This window comes from Alosa alosa, chromosome 5, assembly GCF_017589495.1.
Source record: "Alosa alosa isolate M-15738 ecotype Scorff River chromosome 5, AALO_Geno_1.1, whole genome shotgun sequence".
Classification (NCBI taxonomy): Eukaryota; Metazoa; Chordata; class Actinopteri; order Clupeiformes; family Clupeidae; genus Alosa; species Alosa alosa.
The window spans coordinates 35,864,029-35,881,822 of NC_063193.1; the positions used below are offsets into that span (position 1 = coordinate 35,864,029).

Below are 17,794 nucleotides of genomic sequence, written 5' to 3' on the forward strand. Positions count from 1 at the left end.
CCGACCTTTTTTGTTTTTTTTTTTTACTTTAAACAACCAATACAAATAAAATACTATTTATTTTAGTAGGCCTAAGTATTGTGAATATAAATTGCCTACATACAAACGTAGGCTCTCTTAAATAAAACCCTGTGGCGTCATCTCTACACCATTGCTTCACACATGTCTATGGCCTATACGCTTCCGCTTCATTCACACAAACATCTCGACTAACGCTTATTACTTGGCACCTAAGCTCTGGAAGAACTGTGCCCAGAACTGTGCCCAGAGTACACAACTGTTTCACCAGCACATTTAAATGACTTGACTAAAACCGTGCATAACTGGAGATACACCTGTTATCTGAGCAGTCTGTATGTCCTCATTTGCTTTAATGCGAGGACGATATGAGTCTGTTGCATAGATGTCCGAAGTAACGATAATGTTTGAAAACCACTGGCTCGTAATCACAATAATTTAACACACGACAGTTGGATACTTCATCATGTTCCCATGCCTACATTTTGGTGAGTAGCATAGAGATCGTTAAAACATTAAAGTATGGCTCTCGCTTTGGGACATCGAAAACTTATATTTTTAATAGGGTAGACTACCGTCGGAGATGCTGACTTGCAAATGCCTCGATAACACGTTCTTCCACTATCATCAGTCAATGCCTCCTTGATCAAAGTGGGGAATGAAAGAAAAGTTTGAGAACCACTGGCTTAACAAGTTACCTGCAGTCCAGAACACACAGAATATTGCAACAGAAAGTTGCCTTCATAATCAACTACTATTTGTTCCAACAGCATTCAAACAAAGCCTTTATAAAAGTGAAAAAATATTCCATAAGAAGTAAAATAAAATACTGTTACTGTAGTAACTGTATCTCAAGCTTCAGCTCCCCAAGTCTGTGACAGGCAGACGTGACAACCGCTTAAATTCTCAGCTTGTTTATACCCCACACTGAACGATAAGACCGCTAGGCCCATCAGTGAAGATGTAGCCTAGCCTACTCTCTGGGATTTAAGTCAAGCAATATAACCATACAAATGTTTCAAAATGAGTAATTTCGGCTTAATCTGAACTGGCCATTGTAGGCTACGTAAAAAATAAACAAGTAGGCATAGTCCCTATATAGCCTAGTAGCCTAATGAAACATACGGATTGATGTAGTATCTTTGTAACATTATTAAATTAATCTGTTACTATGCCTATGCCTACGCTTTAAAAAAAAAAAGAGAACATTTTAATTTGATTCACAATAATGTTACATTTAATTTACATGTTGACAATGAGTAGCCTAGTTTTGGTTATTGTTGGCGGCGTTATTGCATGTTAGTTATGCCTACAATGCAAAATTGCTTCTTCACGATTGGAAGCTCCTGTAGCCGCATAGGATTTCAAAACAGCAGGTTTGTGAATAGGTCTGTGAGTTAGGAGTCCTCTTGACTTCTTTTAAGCTGTCACAGCTGGTGGGAAGGTGTGATTTGTTGGGGCAGGGCCAGATTAACTGGGCACAAATGTCTGATGGCCCCCCTGCCCCCAGTCAACGTGAATCGGTGGTCAGTTAATAGGCTATGCCGAAATAGTTTTCAACATTTTGAATATTAGTGTCGGGTGAATTAGGAAATGTTCTCAAAGTAGCCTTATGGCTGAAAAGCTGCTTGGGATCCCCCTGTAAAGCAATATAACCATACAAACAACACACTCAAAAAGGAGTAAATTCGGCTTTGTCAGAACTGAGCTGTGGACTACACGCACGGCATGCCCAATTGAAAATAAATGAACATAACGCAACACAGACCCCGCTTTCTCGGGCCAGTCACTGACATGAACGAAACACAGAACCCGCTTTTCACGGCAGTCACTGACAGTAGCCTAGAATAAAATGCATGGGGAAAAACACTTCCCATGACAAAGACATCGTAAAACGTGAAAGTTCATATTTTGTCACTATAACACACATCTGTCCTTTGTCTAATGTGTTATGTTCCAAGTAGCCTAGTGCGTAATTCTGCTTCATAAAGTTGAACAAATACATTTGCTTATTTCACAGAAAAATATAAATAGCCAGTTAGGGGCTACAGTGCAGAGTTGGTAAGTTATGATAGGCCAACCTGCAGTGAACATACAAACAGGGGAAATTATTTCTCTAGTAGCTGAGTAGCCTCAGGTGCGCACGTGACATAAGGCCGAACATGCAAGCGCCAATGAATCGTGCTCATGACAATTACGCCGTTAAACTTAAATAGGTTAACATCACTCTAAGTTGGCCTTCAAGCAAGGAAAACGATGATTTGAAGACATCTGTTTCGTTGGAAGGGTAAGGGGTAGCAACAGGGCAACACAGAGACAGGCCCGATGGCAGGGCTGTTATGAGAGTATTAAAATATGGGATATTCTCTACGGAAAACATTAAAACGGCAAGACAGCGGGAAAAGTTAAAATAATGTGATAAACACGGAAAAAGTTGGCATGCATTGTTTCGGGTCCCCCGTGCACAGGGATTATTTGTCATATTATTAATCACATATGATTATTTGTGAAATTGTGCAAACAGGCGCAACACATTTGAAAAGGAAGGACTGGTAGCATGCAAGCTCACGGGAAAGATTGATTTAAGAACGTTATCACAGTGTGTGGCTGTGGCGGGGCGGAAGACAATTGGCAGGGAGGGTCATGTCTTTTTAACAATTCTGTCAGAGGGTCATTGAACAATTTCTAGCAGGCAAGGGAGGGTCATGCAACTTTTGACTGAAGCACTCAAAATTCCTCCGGTGGCCCCTTCAATAAATAACGAACAGTCCCTAGATTGCTGCTGCTATATGTCTTGGTTAATGTCTGTTAACAACTGGTCAAACACGTAGCCCATCTCGTGGTTGCATCTATTACAAACAAACATGCAATGTGAACGTCTGGGATTGGGAAGAGCACTAAATGCTCTACTGAATAAGCACGAAGTCAAACCTTTAAATGAAAAACACTCTTTAATAATCAAAAAAATAAACCGCTAATGAAGTAAACTTGTGACCATCAAAAATCGTTTATCGCCTGTAACTCCTTGATAACAGGACGTAACAGGAAAGCATTTGGCTGAGCAACGGAGGTTAATATGCTCTATATTTTGTCCAAATGATGTCTGTCTATCATCGTTGCACTCGGAGAAAACCAGAATGTTTAATTTGTCCTGTGTTTCTTCTACGGCTGCAAACGGGATTCACTCGCAGTTAACCAAATATTTCTTTATTAGGGCATATTTCTGGCTATTAATTTTTTTCTAAACCAGTCTGCTAAAGTCTGTAGTGAAGTCTGTGTAGGGTTTTCCAGGCTCCATTTCTTTTTACGAGACACCCTGCTCACTTGAGCCATCTACCGTTTTTTTGGGTTGTTGCAGCGTCTCACTGGGAAAATACAAATTAAAGTCGCGTGATACCGCGTGATCCCACGCGCGGACCGCGAGTGAAGCTGGCCAAGTAGAAGCACTGCTCATTGTATATACACACACACACACAGCGGTATACATACTCCAGGTGTCAAGCCAACAGAGTCCCAGCTTATCCAATCAGAACCAACCAAAAGAGTCCCAGCTCATCCAATCAGAGCCAACAGAGTCCCAGCTCATCCAATCAGAACCAACCAACAGAGTCCCAGCTCATTCAGCCTCTGTCTCCGACCCAAGCAACCGGACTACACCTCTGCCCTTTCACAAGCATGGAAACGTGAGGAACTAGACTAGGGAAGTAGGGATCGACCAATTATCGGCCGGGCCGATTATTAGGGCCGATATTTAGCATTTTTATAATAATCGGTATCGGTCATTTTTTCCACCGATAAGCCGATATTGAAATGGATAAAGAATGAAACGCGCTACTTTGTCTGTAAAGCGTCTCTCACTTCCTGCATTTGATACTCTGTGGTCAAGAGCATTGTCCCGCCCACTACACCGTCTGATTTGTTAGTTAGCACGAATGCAGCCAATCAGGATATAAGACTGAACACAGAAAGTTTAGAATTCTCACTGAGGCAGACTGTAGACTGGGCTTCAGCTGTACGGAGCTATTTTTCGAAGGTAAGGAAGGTACCTTACATTGCTGAAGTTGCAATGTGAATCACAATCATCTACACTGAAGTTACAAAAACACCACTTTGTAAGCTATTGTCTCTTTGATCCGGATCAATAAGTAGCCTAAAGCACCCACCTCCTTCATTTAGCGAATTCCCGATTGATGCACGTTAGTGTAGTTAGTGTAGTCAGAAAAGACTACAGGCACCCAGGGTCAGCTGTAATTTAATCCGACCTGAACTAAGTCGCGCCCTGAGCTGGCTATTACGTGCCTTTTAGGCTCACAGAAGTGTAGCTTACAGCGTACATATGGACACAAATTGCATGCTTAAATAGCCTAAGAACTATTTTAAAACTGTTTTGTTAAACTATTCAACCGTAACACTTGCAATCACGCATGCACCTCTTCCTCTCCCTCTCCCTCTCTCGTGCACTCACACACAGATGGCAAAGCATCCTCTTTGTGACAGGTCCCTTAACAAGCACATAGGCCATTGTGCAGGCCTATACTCTATGAAAATAATTGCTAAATATAGCCGCAAGCGGCAATGGCGGGCCCAAGCACCTGCGGGCCGCAACCCGTGACATGTCGGAATCCAGCAAAGCACCGACGTGGTGCATTAGTGAAATGTACATATTTGATGCGTGTGCTATTTGTTTTTGTATTTTATATTCTGCCAGATGTACTTGCTTGGCCAGGTGGGGGCGCAATGCAAGGCAGGCCCATTGGGTGTCATCATAATCATAATATATATCAACCTGAGAAATTTCAGACCATTCATTTTAAGCAAAGAACATTTCTGATACACTTTTTGGTTGGCCAGATGGTGGCACTATGTTAGGCATGGAAATTACACATGTGAATATCATCACAATAATGATATCCACATCTTTTGTAAACTTTCAGATCAATCACTTAAGGCATTGTCCATTTTCTGGCACATTTCCTGCTTGACCAGGTGGTGGCGCTATGCCAGGCAGGCCCATTGGGTGTCTGGATATCATCATAATTATAATATCTATTAACATGAGAAAGGTTCAGATCATTTATTCAAAGCATAGAGAATTTCCTTCACATTTCCTGCTTGGCCAGATGGTGGCGCTATGCTAGGCCTGTGAATTACGAATGGGAATATCATCACAATAATGATATCTGATATTTTATAAAGTTTCAGATCAATCACTTAAGGCATTGTCCATTTCTGGCACATTTCCTGCTTGGCCAGGTGGTGGCGCTATGTCAGGCAGGCCCATTGGGTGTCTGGATATCATCATAAATCATGACATCTATTAACTTGAGAAGTTTCAGACAATTCATTCACTGCACTGTGATTTATGACACATTTCCTGTTTATGTGGTGAGATATTAAAGTCATATCAAATATATAACTTATCAAAAATCCCTTCACAATTTAACATCAGCGACATCTTGGCATAATATTTGCCAAATTTCAAATTAATCTGACAAACCGTCTAGGAGGAGTATGTTCAAATTGATCATATGACATCAGTATAATTGTCATTCTTTCTGTTGCCAGTTGGTGGTGCTATGCCAAACATGCATTATGGGCCTGTGAATATTATCATTGACATGGTCTTCATTGACCTGTGAAATTTAAAACATTTCAAGCCATGCATGGTGAATTATGACACATTTATTGTTTATGTGGAAGGGTATTAAAATGAATAATTTCGCCATTTCGTCAAATTACAACATATAAAAAAAAAGCTTCACAATTTATAATTAGGAACATCTCGGCGTCATGTATACCAACTTTGACATGAATCGGATCAACCGTCTAGGAGGAGTACCTTAAAATTGATCATGTCCACAACGCACAAAATCTCAATCACCTCACTTCCGGTGGGCGTGGCTAATGGCATGTTAATACAAAAGTTGTTTGTTTTTGGGAGTTACATGCACCCACCAAATTGTTGGTGTGTGTATCTAAAACTATATGCCAACCACAAGTCACAGTGACATAATATGCTTATGGAGTTCCTGGGCAACGCCCGGTGCCAAGTTTTTATCCCTGTCTATTCACTGTATCACTTGATGTGTGTGCCAAATTTCATGCGTTTTCACCCATGGGAAGCACCTCTTTTGGCATCATGATTCATCACATATTTCATCACATATTAGTCTGCACAAAATCCCAAATACCTCACTTCCTGTTGGGCGTGGCTAATGCATTGTACATACGAAAGTTGTTCATCTTGGGGAGATACACACACCTACCAAATTTGATGCGTCTAGCTGAAAGTATGTGCAACCACTGCCTCAATCACCTAAGGGGGCGCTACTGTCCCTGGGCCACGCCCGGGGCCAAGCTCTTGTACCTAACTACTTTGCGTGACAACTGATGTGTGTGCCAAATTTCAAGACTTTTCACCCATCTTAACCACCTCAAAAAAGGAAAACGCTCTGAGACAAAGTTAATATAATAATAATAATAATAATAATAATAATAATAATAATAATAATCCTTACAAAAACAATAGGGCCTTGCGCCCTTCGGTGCTCGGGCCCTAATAAATCACTCAGCTCTTGGATTAACATGATACACAGGATTTACACTTGCAAGTGATGCAAGTTGATAAACAATTGTGTATCAAAAGAAGAAAGAAAAGTTAGCATAATTAAATGCTTTTGAATGAACATTTTCAGCATATCGCCATAGCCTAGGCTACTATCTACCCCCCTTTTTGACAACTGAAATATCAGTTTTACATATCGGTTATCGGCCTCCTGTTTTGGTAATAATAATCATATCGGCCTCCTGTTTTGGTAATAATAATCAAAAAAACATATCGGTCGATACCTATAGGGCAGACACTGTTCCTATGAGTGTAAAGGTGAGGAACTAGACAAGGGAAGACACTGTTGCTATGAGTGTAAAGGTGAGGAACTAGACTAGGTAAGACACTGTTGCTATGAGTGTAAAGGTGAGGAACTAGACTAGGGAAGACACTGTTCCTATGAGTGTAAAGGTGAGGAACTAGACTAGGGAAGGAACTAGACTAGGGAAGGAACTGTTCCTACGAGTGTAAAGGTGAGGAACTAGTCTAGGGAAGACACTGTTCCTATGAGTGTAAACGTGCAAGACACTGTATGGGCCGCAGTGACCTACAAACCAAACAATACACCATATGCACCAGCACTGTGGTCCTGTGGTAGCCATGGCGACAGTGGTGCCCGATGTTTCACCCCGTCACTAACCCCATCGGTCCTGATGAGGGCTGACAGGGCTAAGTGTGACTTTCAGACCCCCCGTGGGAATGTGTGTGTGTGTGTATGTGTGAGTGTGTGTGTGTGTGTGTGTGGGGCGGAGTAGACTGGCAGCCTTAATCATACTCCACACTGAGGGCTCAGGTGTGTGTGTGTGTGTCATATGATGAACTCCTGCTCTCCATGCTGTATGTGTATGTGTGAAGTGTGTGAAGTGTGTGTGTGTGGGTCACATCATGAAAATCTTATGTTAAGGCATGAGCCATGAAGTGAAGTATTCTGCATGTGAATGAAAAGATATTAAAAGAGCCAGAGACATTAAGCAGATCTGGAGAATGGTCATCAGCACAAATCCTACTGTATACAGTCTATGGTAGAAATGCACCGCAATACATGTTTGATACATGGTTGGGTGCACTTGCTGTGTGTGTTTGAGAGTGTGTGTATGATTATACTGCTGTGTGTGTGTGTGTGTGTGGGTCATATCATGAAAATCTTATGTTAAGGTATGCAAATGCATGAGCCATGAAGTGAAGTATTCTGCATGTGAATGAAAAGATATGTTTGATGTTTGTTTGATACATGGTGCACTTGCTGTGTGTGTGTAGTGTATGATTATACTGCTGTGTGTGTGTGTGTGTGTGTGTGTGTGTGTGTGTGTGTGTGTGTGTGTGTGTGTGTGTGTGTGTGTGTGTGTGCGTGTGTACAGCATACACAAGAGAACTGACCTTCTGTGCAGTGATGAGCGAACGCACTCCAAAACTCATGCAGCCCAAGAGGTCACTGCGTCTGAGGAGGAACATTCACAATGGAATCTTCACATGGCATACTGGAGTATACACACACACACGCGCACGCACGCACACACACACACACACACACACACACACACACACACAGCAGTATAATCACACGCACACACACACACACACAAACAAAACAAGCAACTGCACAATGACACAAACACACACACAGAATATCAAACATATATACTCCTTTAATACATGCAGGGCACTCACACACCAAAAACACACAAAAAACAGGAAATACGCACACGCACACAGTATGCAGATAGTTCACTAATGTCAACACACAAAAGAGCACATCCATAATACATAAAGCACACTCGCATCCTCTTAATTAAAACAGTACACTCGCACAGTCACACACACACACAGTGAGAGCACACATGCACAGCACACACACACACACTCAGAGTCATCTAACACACATCACACACATCTCCCACAGCACACACACACCAGAGTTATCTAACACACATCACACACATCTCCCACAGCACACACGCACTCAGAGTCATCTAACACACATCACACACATCTCCCACAGCACACACACACTCAGAGTCATCTAACACACATCACACACATCTCCCACAGCACACACCAGAGTCATCTAACACACATCACACACATCTCCCACAGCACACACACACTCAGAGTCATCTAACACACAGCACACACATCTCCCACAGCACACACACACTCAGAGTCATCTAACACACAGCACACACATCTCCCACAGCACACACACACTCAGAGTCATCGAACACACATCACACACATCTCCCACAGCACACACACACTCAGAGTCATCTAACACACATCTCCCACAGCACACACACACTCAGAGTCATCTAACACACATCACACACATCTCCCACAGCACACACACACTCAGAGTCATCGAACACACATCACACACATCTCCCACAGCACACACACACTCAGAGTCATCTAACACACATCTCCCACAGCACACACACACTCAGAGTCATCTAACACACATCACACACATCTCCCACAGCACACACACACTCAGAGTCATCTAACACACATCTCCCACAGCACACACACACTCAGAGTCATCTAACACACATCACACACATCTCCCACAGCACACACACACTCAGAGTCATCTAACACACATCTCACACATCTCGTTACACAGGGGCACTGATGTGTCCTGTACCAAACTAGGATTATCGTCCGAGTTGGAATTACGGTTTGGAAAGGTTTTGGGTTATACATGAGCAGGTTATCAGAGTGCTCTTGCACATAGAGGCCAACTGTGTTCCAATTCTCCACTCAGGTTCGGCCATTAGAGTGGAACAACGTAGCGTAGCGTTGCATAGAGTAGTGTAGCATAGCGTTGCATAGAGTAGCGTAGCATAGAGTAGCGCAGCGTGGCATAGCGTAGCGTGGCGTGGCATAGCGTGCGGTCAGATGCGGCAGGCCTGGCTGACCAGTGTTATTCAGATTAAGCAGGTGTACATGTTTAACAGTGACCTACAAAAGGACGACAGCGTGTTTTAGGGATTTCAGGGTGTTGTCAGTAAGGGCCCTTCAGGTCTTAGTTCAGGTAGTTTGAACTGTCCTGTGAATAAGCCCAACAACACAACCCTGCAGTCAGGGTAATGAGTGGAGTCAGCTGCTTGGATGCAAGAGGATCAAGAGGATGACCACGTACTAAAACATGCTAGGTACCAAGATGACCGCGCACCAAAACATGCTAGGTACCAAGATGACCGCGCACTAAAACATGCTAGTGACCAAGAGGATGACCGCGCACTAAAACATGCTAGTGACCAAGAGGATGACCGCGCACAAAAACATGCTAGTGACCAAGAGGATGACCGCGCACTAAAACATGCTAGTGACCCAAGAGGATGACCGCGCACCAGGGCCGGAGTGGGGCCACTTTTCAGCCCGGGAGTTTCAGGCCCAAGACCGGCCCACGTTTTCCATAGTGGTGGAAATTGGATAAATGAAGCAACATTTCAGCTCTTACTATCCTGTAGTTTTTATTAGTACCATGGTTCAACAAATGTGTAAAGGTTATATAATAATTCACTTCAACTGAGAAGTTAACAAAAAATATTCCACTATTCCACAAGTTAACAAAAACAGAAAGAAAGAAAGACAGAAAGAAAGAAAGCCTTTGAAATGTAGCCTATCCCACGCTTCCACAAAGAGGCATATTGAACTAATGTTTAGGCTACATGTTTTTTGCATGGGTAGGCTATATCAGTGGTCCCCAAACTTTTTCTTCCGAGGGCCAGCTCACTATGCCTGGCAGAGTATGCCTATATCAGTAACCATAAATAGCTTAGTGCTGTGAACAACAGCAGTCTACCTTAGTTGAATATTTTATTACATTTAATCATAGGCTATTGCAATTTAATACCATTGTTAGCTGTGTTTATATTGTCATCATGCCATATCAGTGTAAAATTAAATAATACCAATAAAAAAACGTTTGCATTCCCAAAAGTATTAGCAGGGACTCCCAAAAGTATATTTTATTAAAAAATGTGTGAACTCTGAATTCTGTGTCTTTGCATACACAGCTCAAGTTGTGAATATCCTACAAATAATTTAAAGTTCTCAAACTATGAGAATTTTATGAAGTGCTGAAGTGGTCTGAAATGACCACCATTCTAACTTTCAGTCACCTGATGAGAACTCTTTGTATGAACATTTGAACGAGTGAATAAAAAATAGAAATAATTATCCCAGAAAGTCCCAAATATGACTTCAATAGAAGTTAGTTAGTTATTAACAATTAATTGATACATTTTTAAAATACTTTGAGCACTGATGCAGTCAGCATAGGCCTCTTAGATTGTTTGCAGATAGGCCTACATTTCATTCCGTTTTCGATGGCAAACGCAAAACAGCGCCAAAACAACCACCGGTGGACAAAAAGAGTATTACATGTGTACTGTTGAGACTCGCCATAGAGAATAAATGGGGGAAATTGCGGAGGTTTTAGTTTGACGATGTTGTACTCCCGTGCGGACCGGATGATATATACTACGGACATGTTTTGGGGGGCCACCCAAAATGAGGTGGCGGGCCGTATCCGGCCCGCGGGCCGTAGTTTGGGGACCACCGGGCTATATTGTTGTTTGGTGATTTAGCCTACTCCTTTACTACACCCTCTTCTAAGCAAACGAAGGCATATAGGTTCATCATGTAGCAGAAATATTTTGCTCTTTCTTACATTAAATAACTTTAATTTATCCTCTCTACTTGTCCCTGTAGTCATGGCCTCCTCATCACTAATTTCGGGCTCATCATTTTCAGTGGTCGACAGGTTGATCTGCTGCTCAGAGGCTACAATTTTTACCGCATAGGCCTACACAGATCAAACTTCAGTTTTGTTATTAATATTTGCATACTGCAAAGTCTATGAATCGGATACAAAAGGCTAATATTTGAAGTAATTTAATATGTTGCTTGAAAATAGCTTGACAACGCTACAAACGTCCAATATTAGCCCAATAACTGCTAATAATCATTGCCTATAGGCTATCTCTCTTTACCAGTTGCCACTTTTGTCTGTAGGCCTAATCTAGAAGCTTGGCACATTTAGCAGCATCTACCTGGCCGTTTCAGTCCCTCCTGGCCTCTTTCTACCATCCATCCTTCCTGACGCTTATGGCTACTGTAGGGCCGGCCCGGCTATCCGTATCTGAGAAAACTTTTTGGAAAAGACGGGTTATATGGACCCAACCAACTCTTTTTGGGAGGGTAGAACTACCTCACACGGTAGGCTACAACCCATGCAGAGGCAACGGTGCCATGCACAGAATGCGGAACGTGTAGCCTACTTTAAGAGAAGTTAGACTAACGTGACAAATGTCAATATTTTTTTCCTCGACCGGCCCAAAAGTGAAGCGGCCCACCGGGAATTCTCCCGATTCTCCCGATTACCCACCCCGGGCCTGCTGCGCACTAAAACATGCTAGTGACCAAGAGGATGACCGCACACTAAAACATGCAAGTGACCAAGATGACCGCGCACTAAAACATGCTAGTGATCAAGAGGATGACCGCGCACTAAAACATGCTAGTGACCAAGAGGATGACCGCGCAATAAAACATGCTAGGTACCAAGATGACCGTGCACAAAAATATGCTAGTGACCAAGGTGACCGCGCACTAAAACATGCTAGTGACCAAGAGGATGACCGCGTACTAAAACATGCTAGTGACCAAGATGACCACGCACAAAAACATGCTAGTGACCCAAGAGTATGACCGCGCACTAAAACATGCTAGGTACCAAGATGACCGCGCACAAAAACATGCTAGTGACCCAAGAGGATGACCGCGCACTAAAACATGCTAGGTACCAAGATGACCGCGCACTAAAACATGCTAGTGAACAAGAGGATGACCGCGTGCTAAGGTCTAAAACATGCTAGTGACCAAGAGGATGACCGCGCACTAAAACAAGCTAGGTACCAAGATGACTGCGCACAAAAACATGCTAGTGACGAAGAGGATGACCGCACACTAAAACATGCTAGTGACCAAGATGACCGTGCACTAAAACATGCTAGTGACCAAGATGACCGCGCACAAAAACATGCTAGTGACCAAGATGACCGCGCACAAAAACATGCTAGTGACCAAGAGGATGACCGCGCACTAAAACATGCTAGTGACCAAGAGGATGACCGCGCACTAAAACATGCTAGTGACCTCTGTTCTCAGGACCTAGAACTGTTTTCCATGCACTGGTCAAGCCTCCCTCTGTGGTCATTGGGCCATGTGATGGGGAAGGAGAGAGAGAGGTACTGAGGCCAAGGCCGAGGCCGCTGGTTGTTCTGCCTACCTGGACGTCCTGCTGCGGTTCCAGACGGTCACCAGTAGCCTCTTGAGGTGGTCCTCCACTCCCAGGTCCCTGAAAGACACAAGGCCATCACAACATCACAACACCACAACATCATTGCACCACAACATCACAACACAACAGCCCCATGCTGGGAGCACTCAGAGAAACTGAACACAACGCAGTAGTGAGTGTGGGTGTGTGTGTGTGTGTGGCTGTGTGTGTGTGTGTGTGTGTGTTGTTTTTACATGATTAGGTCAGTTTAGGGTCACTTACAGCACAAAGGTTTCGTTGAAGGTCGGCGCCCTGCAGTCCAGGATGGTTCTAGTCCTCCAGCGCTTGGTGTGGTCAGCATCAGGCACCACGGCCAGCTGGACAAGACAAGAAGAACAGATACACATTAAAGATGTTACACTAAAGACGGAAACACTCACACACACACACACACACACATAGAAACTAAAGAACAGATACATTAAATGCCTCGACGGAAACACATTTACAATTTTACACTAAAGAACAGATACATCAAATGCCGACAGAAACACATTTAAAATTTTACACTAAAGAAAAGATACTTTAAATGCCTCGACGGAAACACATTAAAGATTTTACACTAAAGATAGATACATTAAATGCCGACAGAAACACATTTAAAATTTTACACTAAAGAACAGATACATTAAATGCCTTGATGTGTTTCTTTATATCTACTGTTCTTTTAATAAATAAATACTATTTTTACATTTTATTTATAAATGAATTGCAACTGCCAAACCACTCATATAATAGATAGGTTAAGTGTAATTCACAATGTATGGACCACACAGCATCATACAACATTGCCCAAATCAGGTCGCCGTGCTCTTAATGTGTACTCATGTGTTTATTTCATGCTCTTGGTTAAGAGTAATGTGTACTCGTGTGTTTATTCCATGCTCTTGGTTAAGAGTAATGTGTACTCATGTGTTTATTCCATGCTCTTGGTTAAGAGTAATGTGTACTCATGTGTTTATTCCATGCTCTTGGTTAAGAGTAATGTGTACTCATGTGTTTATTCCATGCTCTTGGTTAAGAGTAATGTGTACTCATGTGTTTATTCCATGCTCTTGGTTAAGAGTAATGTGTACTCATGTGTTTATTCCATGCTCTTGGTTAAGAGTAATGTGTACTCGTGTGTTTATCTATTAAACAAATCTGCCTCCTCTCTGATGATGATGGACAACTCTTGTGCAGTTCATGCTTTGCATACTCCTCTCTCTCCAGGCCATTACACACACACACACAGAGAGAGAGAGAGAGAGAGAGAGAGAGAGAGAGAGAGAGAGAGAAAGAGACAGAGACACAGAGAGAGAGAGACACACACACAGAGAGAGAGAGACACACACAGAGAGAGAGAGAGACACACAGAGAGAGACACACACACAGAGAGAGAGAGACACACACACAGAGAGAGAGAGACACACAGAGAGACACACACAAAGACACATAGAGAGAGAGAGACACACACACACAGACAGACACACACACAGAGACACACGTATGACACACACACAGACACACCTTCACGTATGAGTCACATGGTCTGTAGCGGCTCCTCTGAAGACCCCTGGCTTCCAAGACTGATGGAGAGAAATGAATGAGACCGTGAGCAACACCAGATGCACAGACTTCACACTCATTGCACAGTTCATACCATTTACAGCTAAATACTGTGAAATGCACCATTTACAGCTAAATACTGTGAAATGCACCATTTACAGCTAAATACTGTGAAATGCACCATTTACAGCTTAATACTGTGAAATGCACCATTTACAGCTTAATACTGTGTTATGCACCAGTTACAGCTTAATACTGTGTTCTGCACCATTTACAGCTTAATACTGTGTTCTGCACCATTTACAGCTAAATACTGTGTTCTGCACCATTTACAGCTTAATACTGTGAAATGCACCATTTACAGCTTAATACTGTGAAATGCACCATTTACAGCTTAATACTGTGTTCTGCACCATTTACAGCTTAATACTGTGAAATGCACCATTTACAGCTTAATACTGTGTTCTGCACCATTTACAGCTTAATACTGTGTTCTGCACCATTTACAGCTTAATACTGTGTTCTGCACCATTTACAGCTTAATACTGTGTTCTGCACCATTTACAGCTAAATACTGTGTTCTGCACCATTTACAGCTTAATACTGTGAAATGCACCATTTACAGCTAAATACTGTGTTCTGCACCATTTACAGGAAAATACTGTGTTATGCAAGCATATTTATGTTTAATATTAATATCTGCATTTACATTTATACATTCAACAGGAGCTTTGATCACTATGAGTAACAGATACACAACAAATACAAATGTAGATACAAATGTAGCAGTATGTAACAGTATGAATGTCCTTGGCACTGTCAGCATCTGACTCAAACATCTGCTGCTTAAACTTCACATGCATGTTAATAAAGCTTCATATTCATAAACAGAACGTGCAAGAGCTTATTTGTCATTATTCTGCATTGATTCTGTCTATTTTCAAATGGTAGCATCAATTTAACAATTTGTGGCTTGAGGCACAGCATGTTAATTGACATAAATAAAATAAAAACACCATACAAGTCATACTGAAATCACCATGACCTCACAGCAGCTTATTATGTGTCCAAAACGTTCCTATCACAACGTCCACATGTAAACAGCATGACCTCACAGCATTGCTTATTATGTGTCTAAAACTTTCCCATCACAACGTCCACTAAACAGTCATCCAGCTACGCATCCAGAAGAACACTTCAGGCCATGAGCCATGTGACGCAACATTGGAGCGCTGCCGTGTTCACATCGGGACTGACGTCACATGCCGTGAGAGATGGTGCTGAAACTGTGTGTGTGTGTGTGTGTGTGTGTGTGTATGCGCGTGTGTGTGTGCTCTGAGACTGCATAAGTCATGCTTGACGTGCCTGCAGAGGACATGGCTGACCACTGCTGAAGAGTTGCATGAGTGACAAAGGACATTGTGAGCGAGATGAGACACGATGTGATTTGAGTGATGTGGGGGTTGTGGTGAGTGATGTGATGTGGGGGGGTTGTGGTGCATGATGTGGGGGGTTGTGGTGCATGATGTGATGTGGGGGGTCGTGGTGCATGATGTGGAGGGTTGTGGTGAGTGATGTGGGGGGTTGTGGTGCATGATGTGATGTGGGGGGTCGTGGTGCATGATGTGGAGGGTTGTGGTGCATGATGTGGGGGGTTGTGGTGAGTGATGTGGGGAGTCGTGGTGCATGATGTGGAGGGTTGTGGTGAGTGATGTGGGGGGTTGTGGTGAGTGATGCAGATTTGTTTGAGTAGCACCTCGAGCCGAGAAAACAAACATTGCTTACGTCGGCCTTCATGCATGCAGCCAAAAACAGACATAGCCATACTCACAAGACACACACTATACACACACACTATACACACACACACACTATACACACACACACTATACACACATACACTATACACACACACACTATACACAGACATAGCCATACTCACAAGACACACACTATACACACACACTATACACAGACATAGCCATACTCACACACTCACACACACTATACACACACACACACACACACACACACACACACACACTATAGCCATACTCGCAAGACACACACACACACAGACATAGCCATACTCACACACACACACTATACACACACACACAGACATAGCCATACTCACACACACACACACACTATACACACACACACACACTATACACACACACACTATACACACACAGACTATACACACACAGACATAGCCATACTCGCAAGACACACACACACTATAGCCATACTCACACACACACACACACACACTATACACACACACACTATACACACACACACACAGACATAGCCATACTCACAAGACACACACACACGCACACACACACACACTATACACACACACACTATACACACACACACACACACAGAGACATAGCCATACTCGCAAGACACACACGCACTATACACACACACACACACACACAGACATAGCCATACTCGCAAGACACACACACACACACACACACACTATACACACACACACACACACACACACACACACACAGACATAGCCATACTCGCAAGACACATTTTGGATAGCGACCCATCTTTAATGTTGAATATTTATCTAAACAGGATCCAATGTGTTCCTGAAAGTGCAAACTGAATCTTTTACAGTAGCTCTATAATGTTGACAATCTGTTTTAGAGCCTAACAATCCTGACCTATGAAAACCACTTGTGTTGATAGGCACTGATGTGGGTATGTTGTCCATTTTCTTTTATGTGGGCCCTATTCAATCATGCCTGGTATTATACCTCTTTTTTTAATCCATTAATATTAAAGATTTATTTTGTAAAGAAATACATCTATCGCCCATGTTATGACAACATATCTAATTTACCTGGATGTAGGCTACAGTAGATAGAGGCTTATGGACATCTGCTGTTGTCAGTGTGTAGTCTATCCCTTTACTCACAATAACCTACATGTTTTGTTTGTTTGTAAAAAAAAAAAAAAAACATTCATTGTTCAAGTATTACCTGCTGACTTCTGCAAACTACTGATTGCTTTTAAAGAATTTCACTTGCACGCGCACTCAAGATTCCTTCAGATTGCGGTGTCTTTTTGCCATCTGTGAGGCTGCAATGATTAGGCCTACATTATCCCAACTACAGTGATAGGTGCGCGATCTCCGTCTATAAGCCTCTCACTTGTTTTCACGCTAATAATCAAGAAGAAGGCTCCATATGCTCCAAAGAAAAAGACAAATTGAACACTAATTAATGAGCAGTTCATAATATTTC

The 17,794-nt window shown here is 42.6% G+C and overlaps 1 protein-coding gene across 1 annotated transcript in view; it reads right to left on the bottom strand.

Moving 5' to 3' along the window:
• Positions 1–17,794, bottom strand: part of LOC125295317 (regulator of G-protein signaling 3-like) — an 82,727-nt gene that overhangs the window by 55,507 nt on the left and 9,426 nt on the right. Inside the window, 4 exon segments of the mRNA XM_048244584.1 lie at positions 8,003–8,063; positions 12,921–12,989; positions 13,194–13,288; positions 14,481–14,539. Coding sequence (XP_048100541.1) covers positions 8,003–8,063; positions 12,921–12,989; positions 13,194–13,288; positions 14,481–14,539 — 284 coding nt within the window.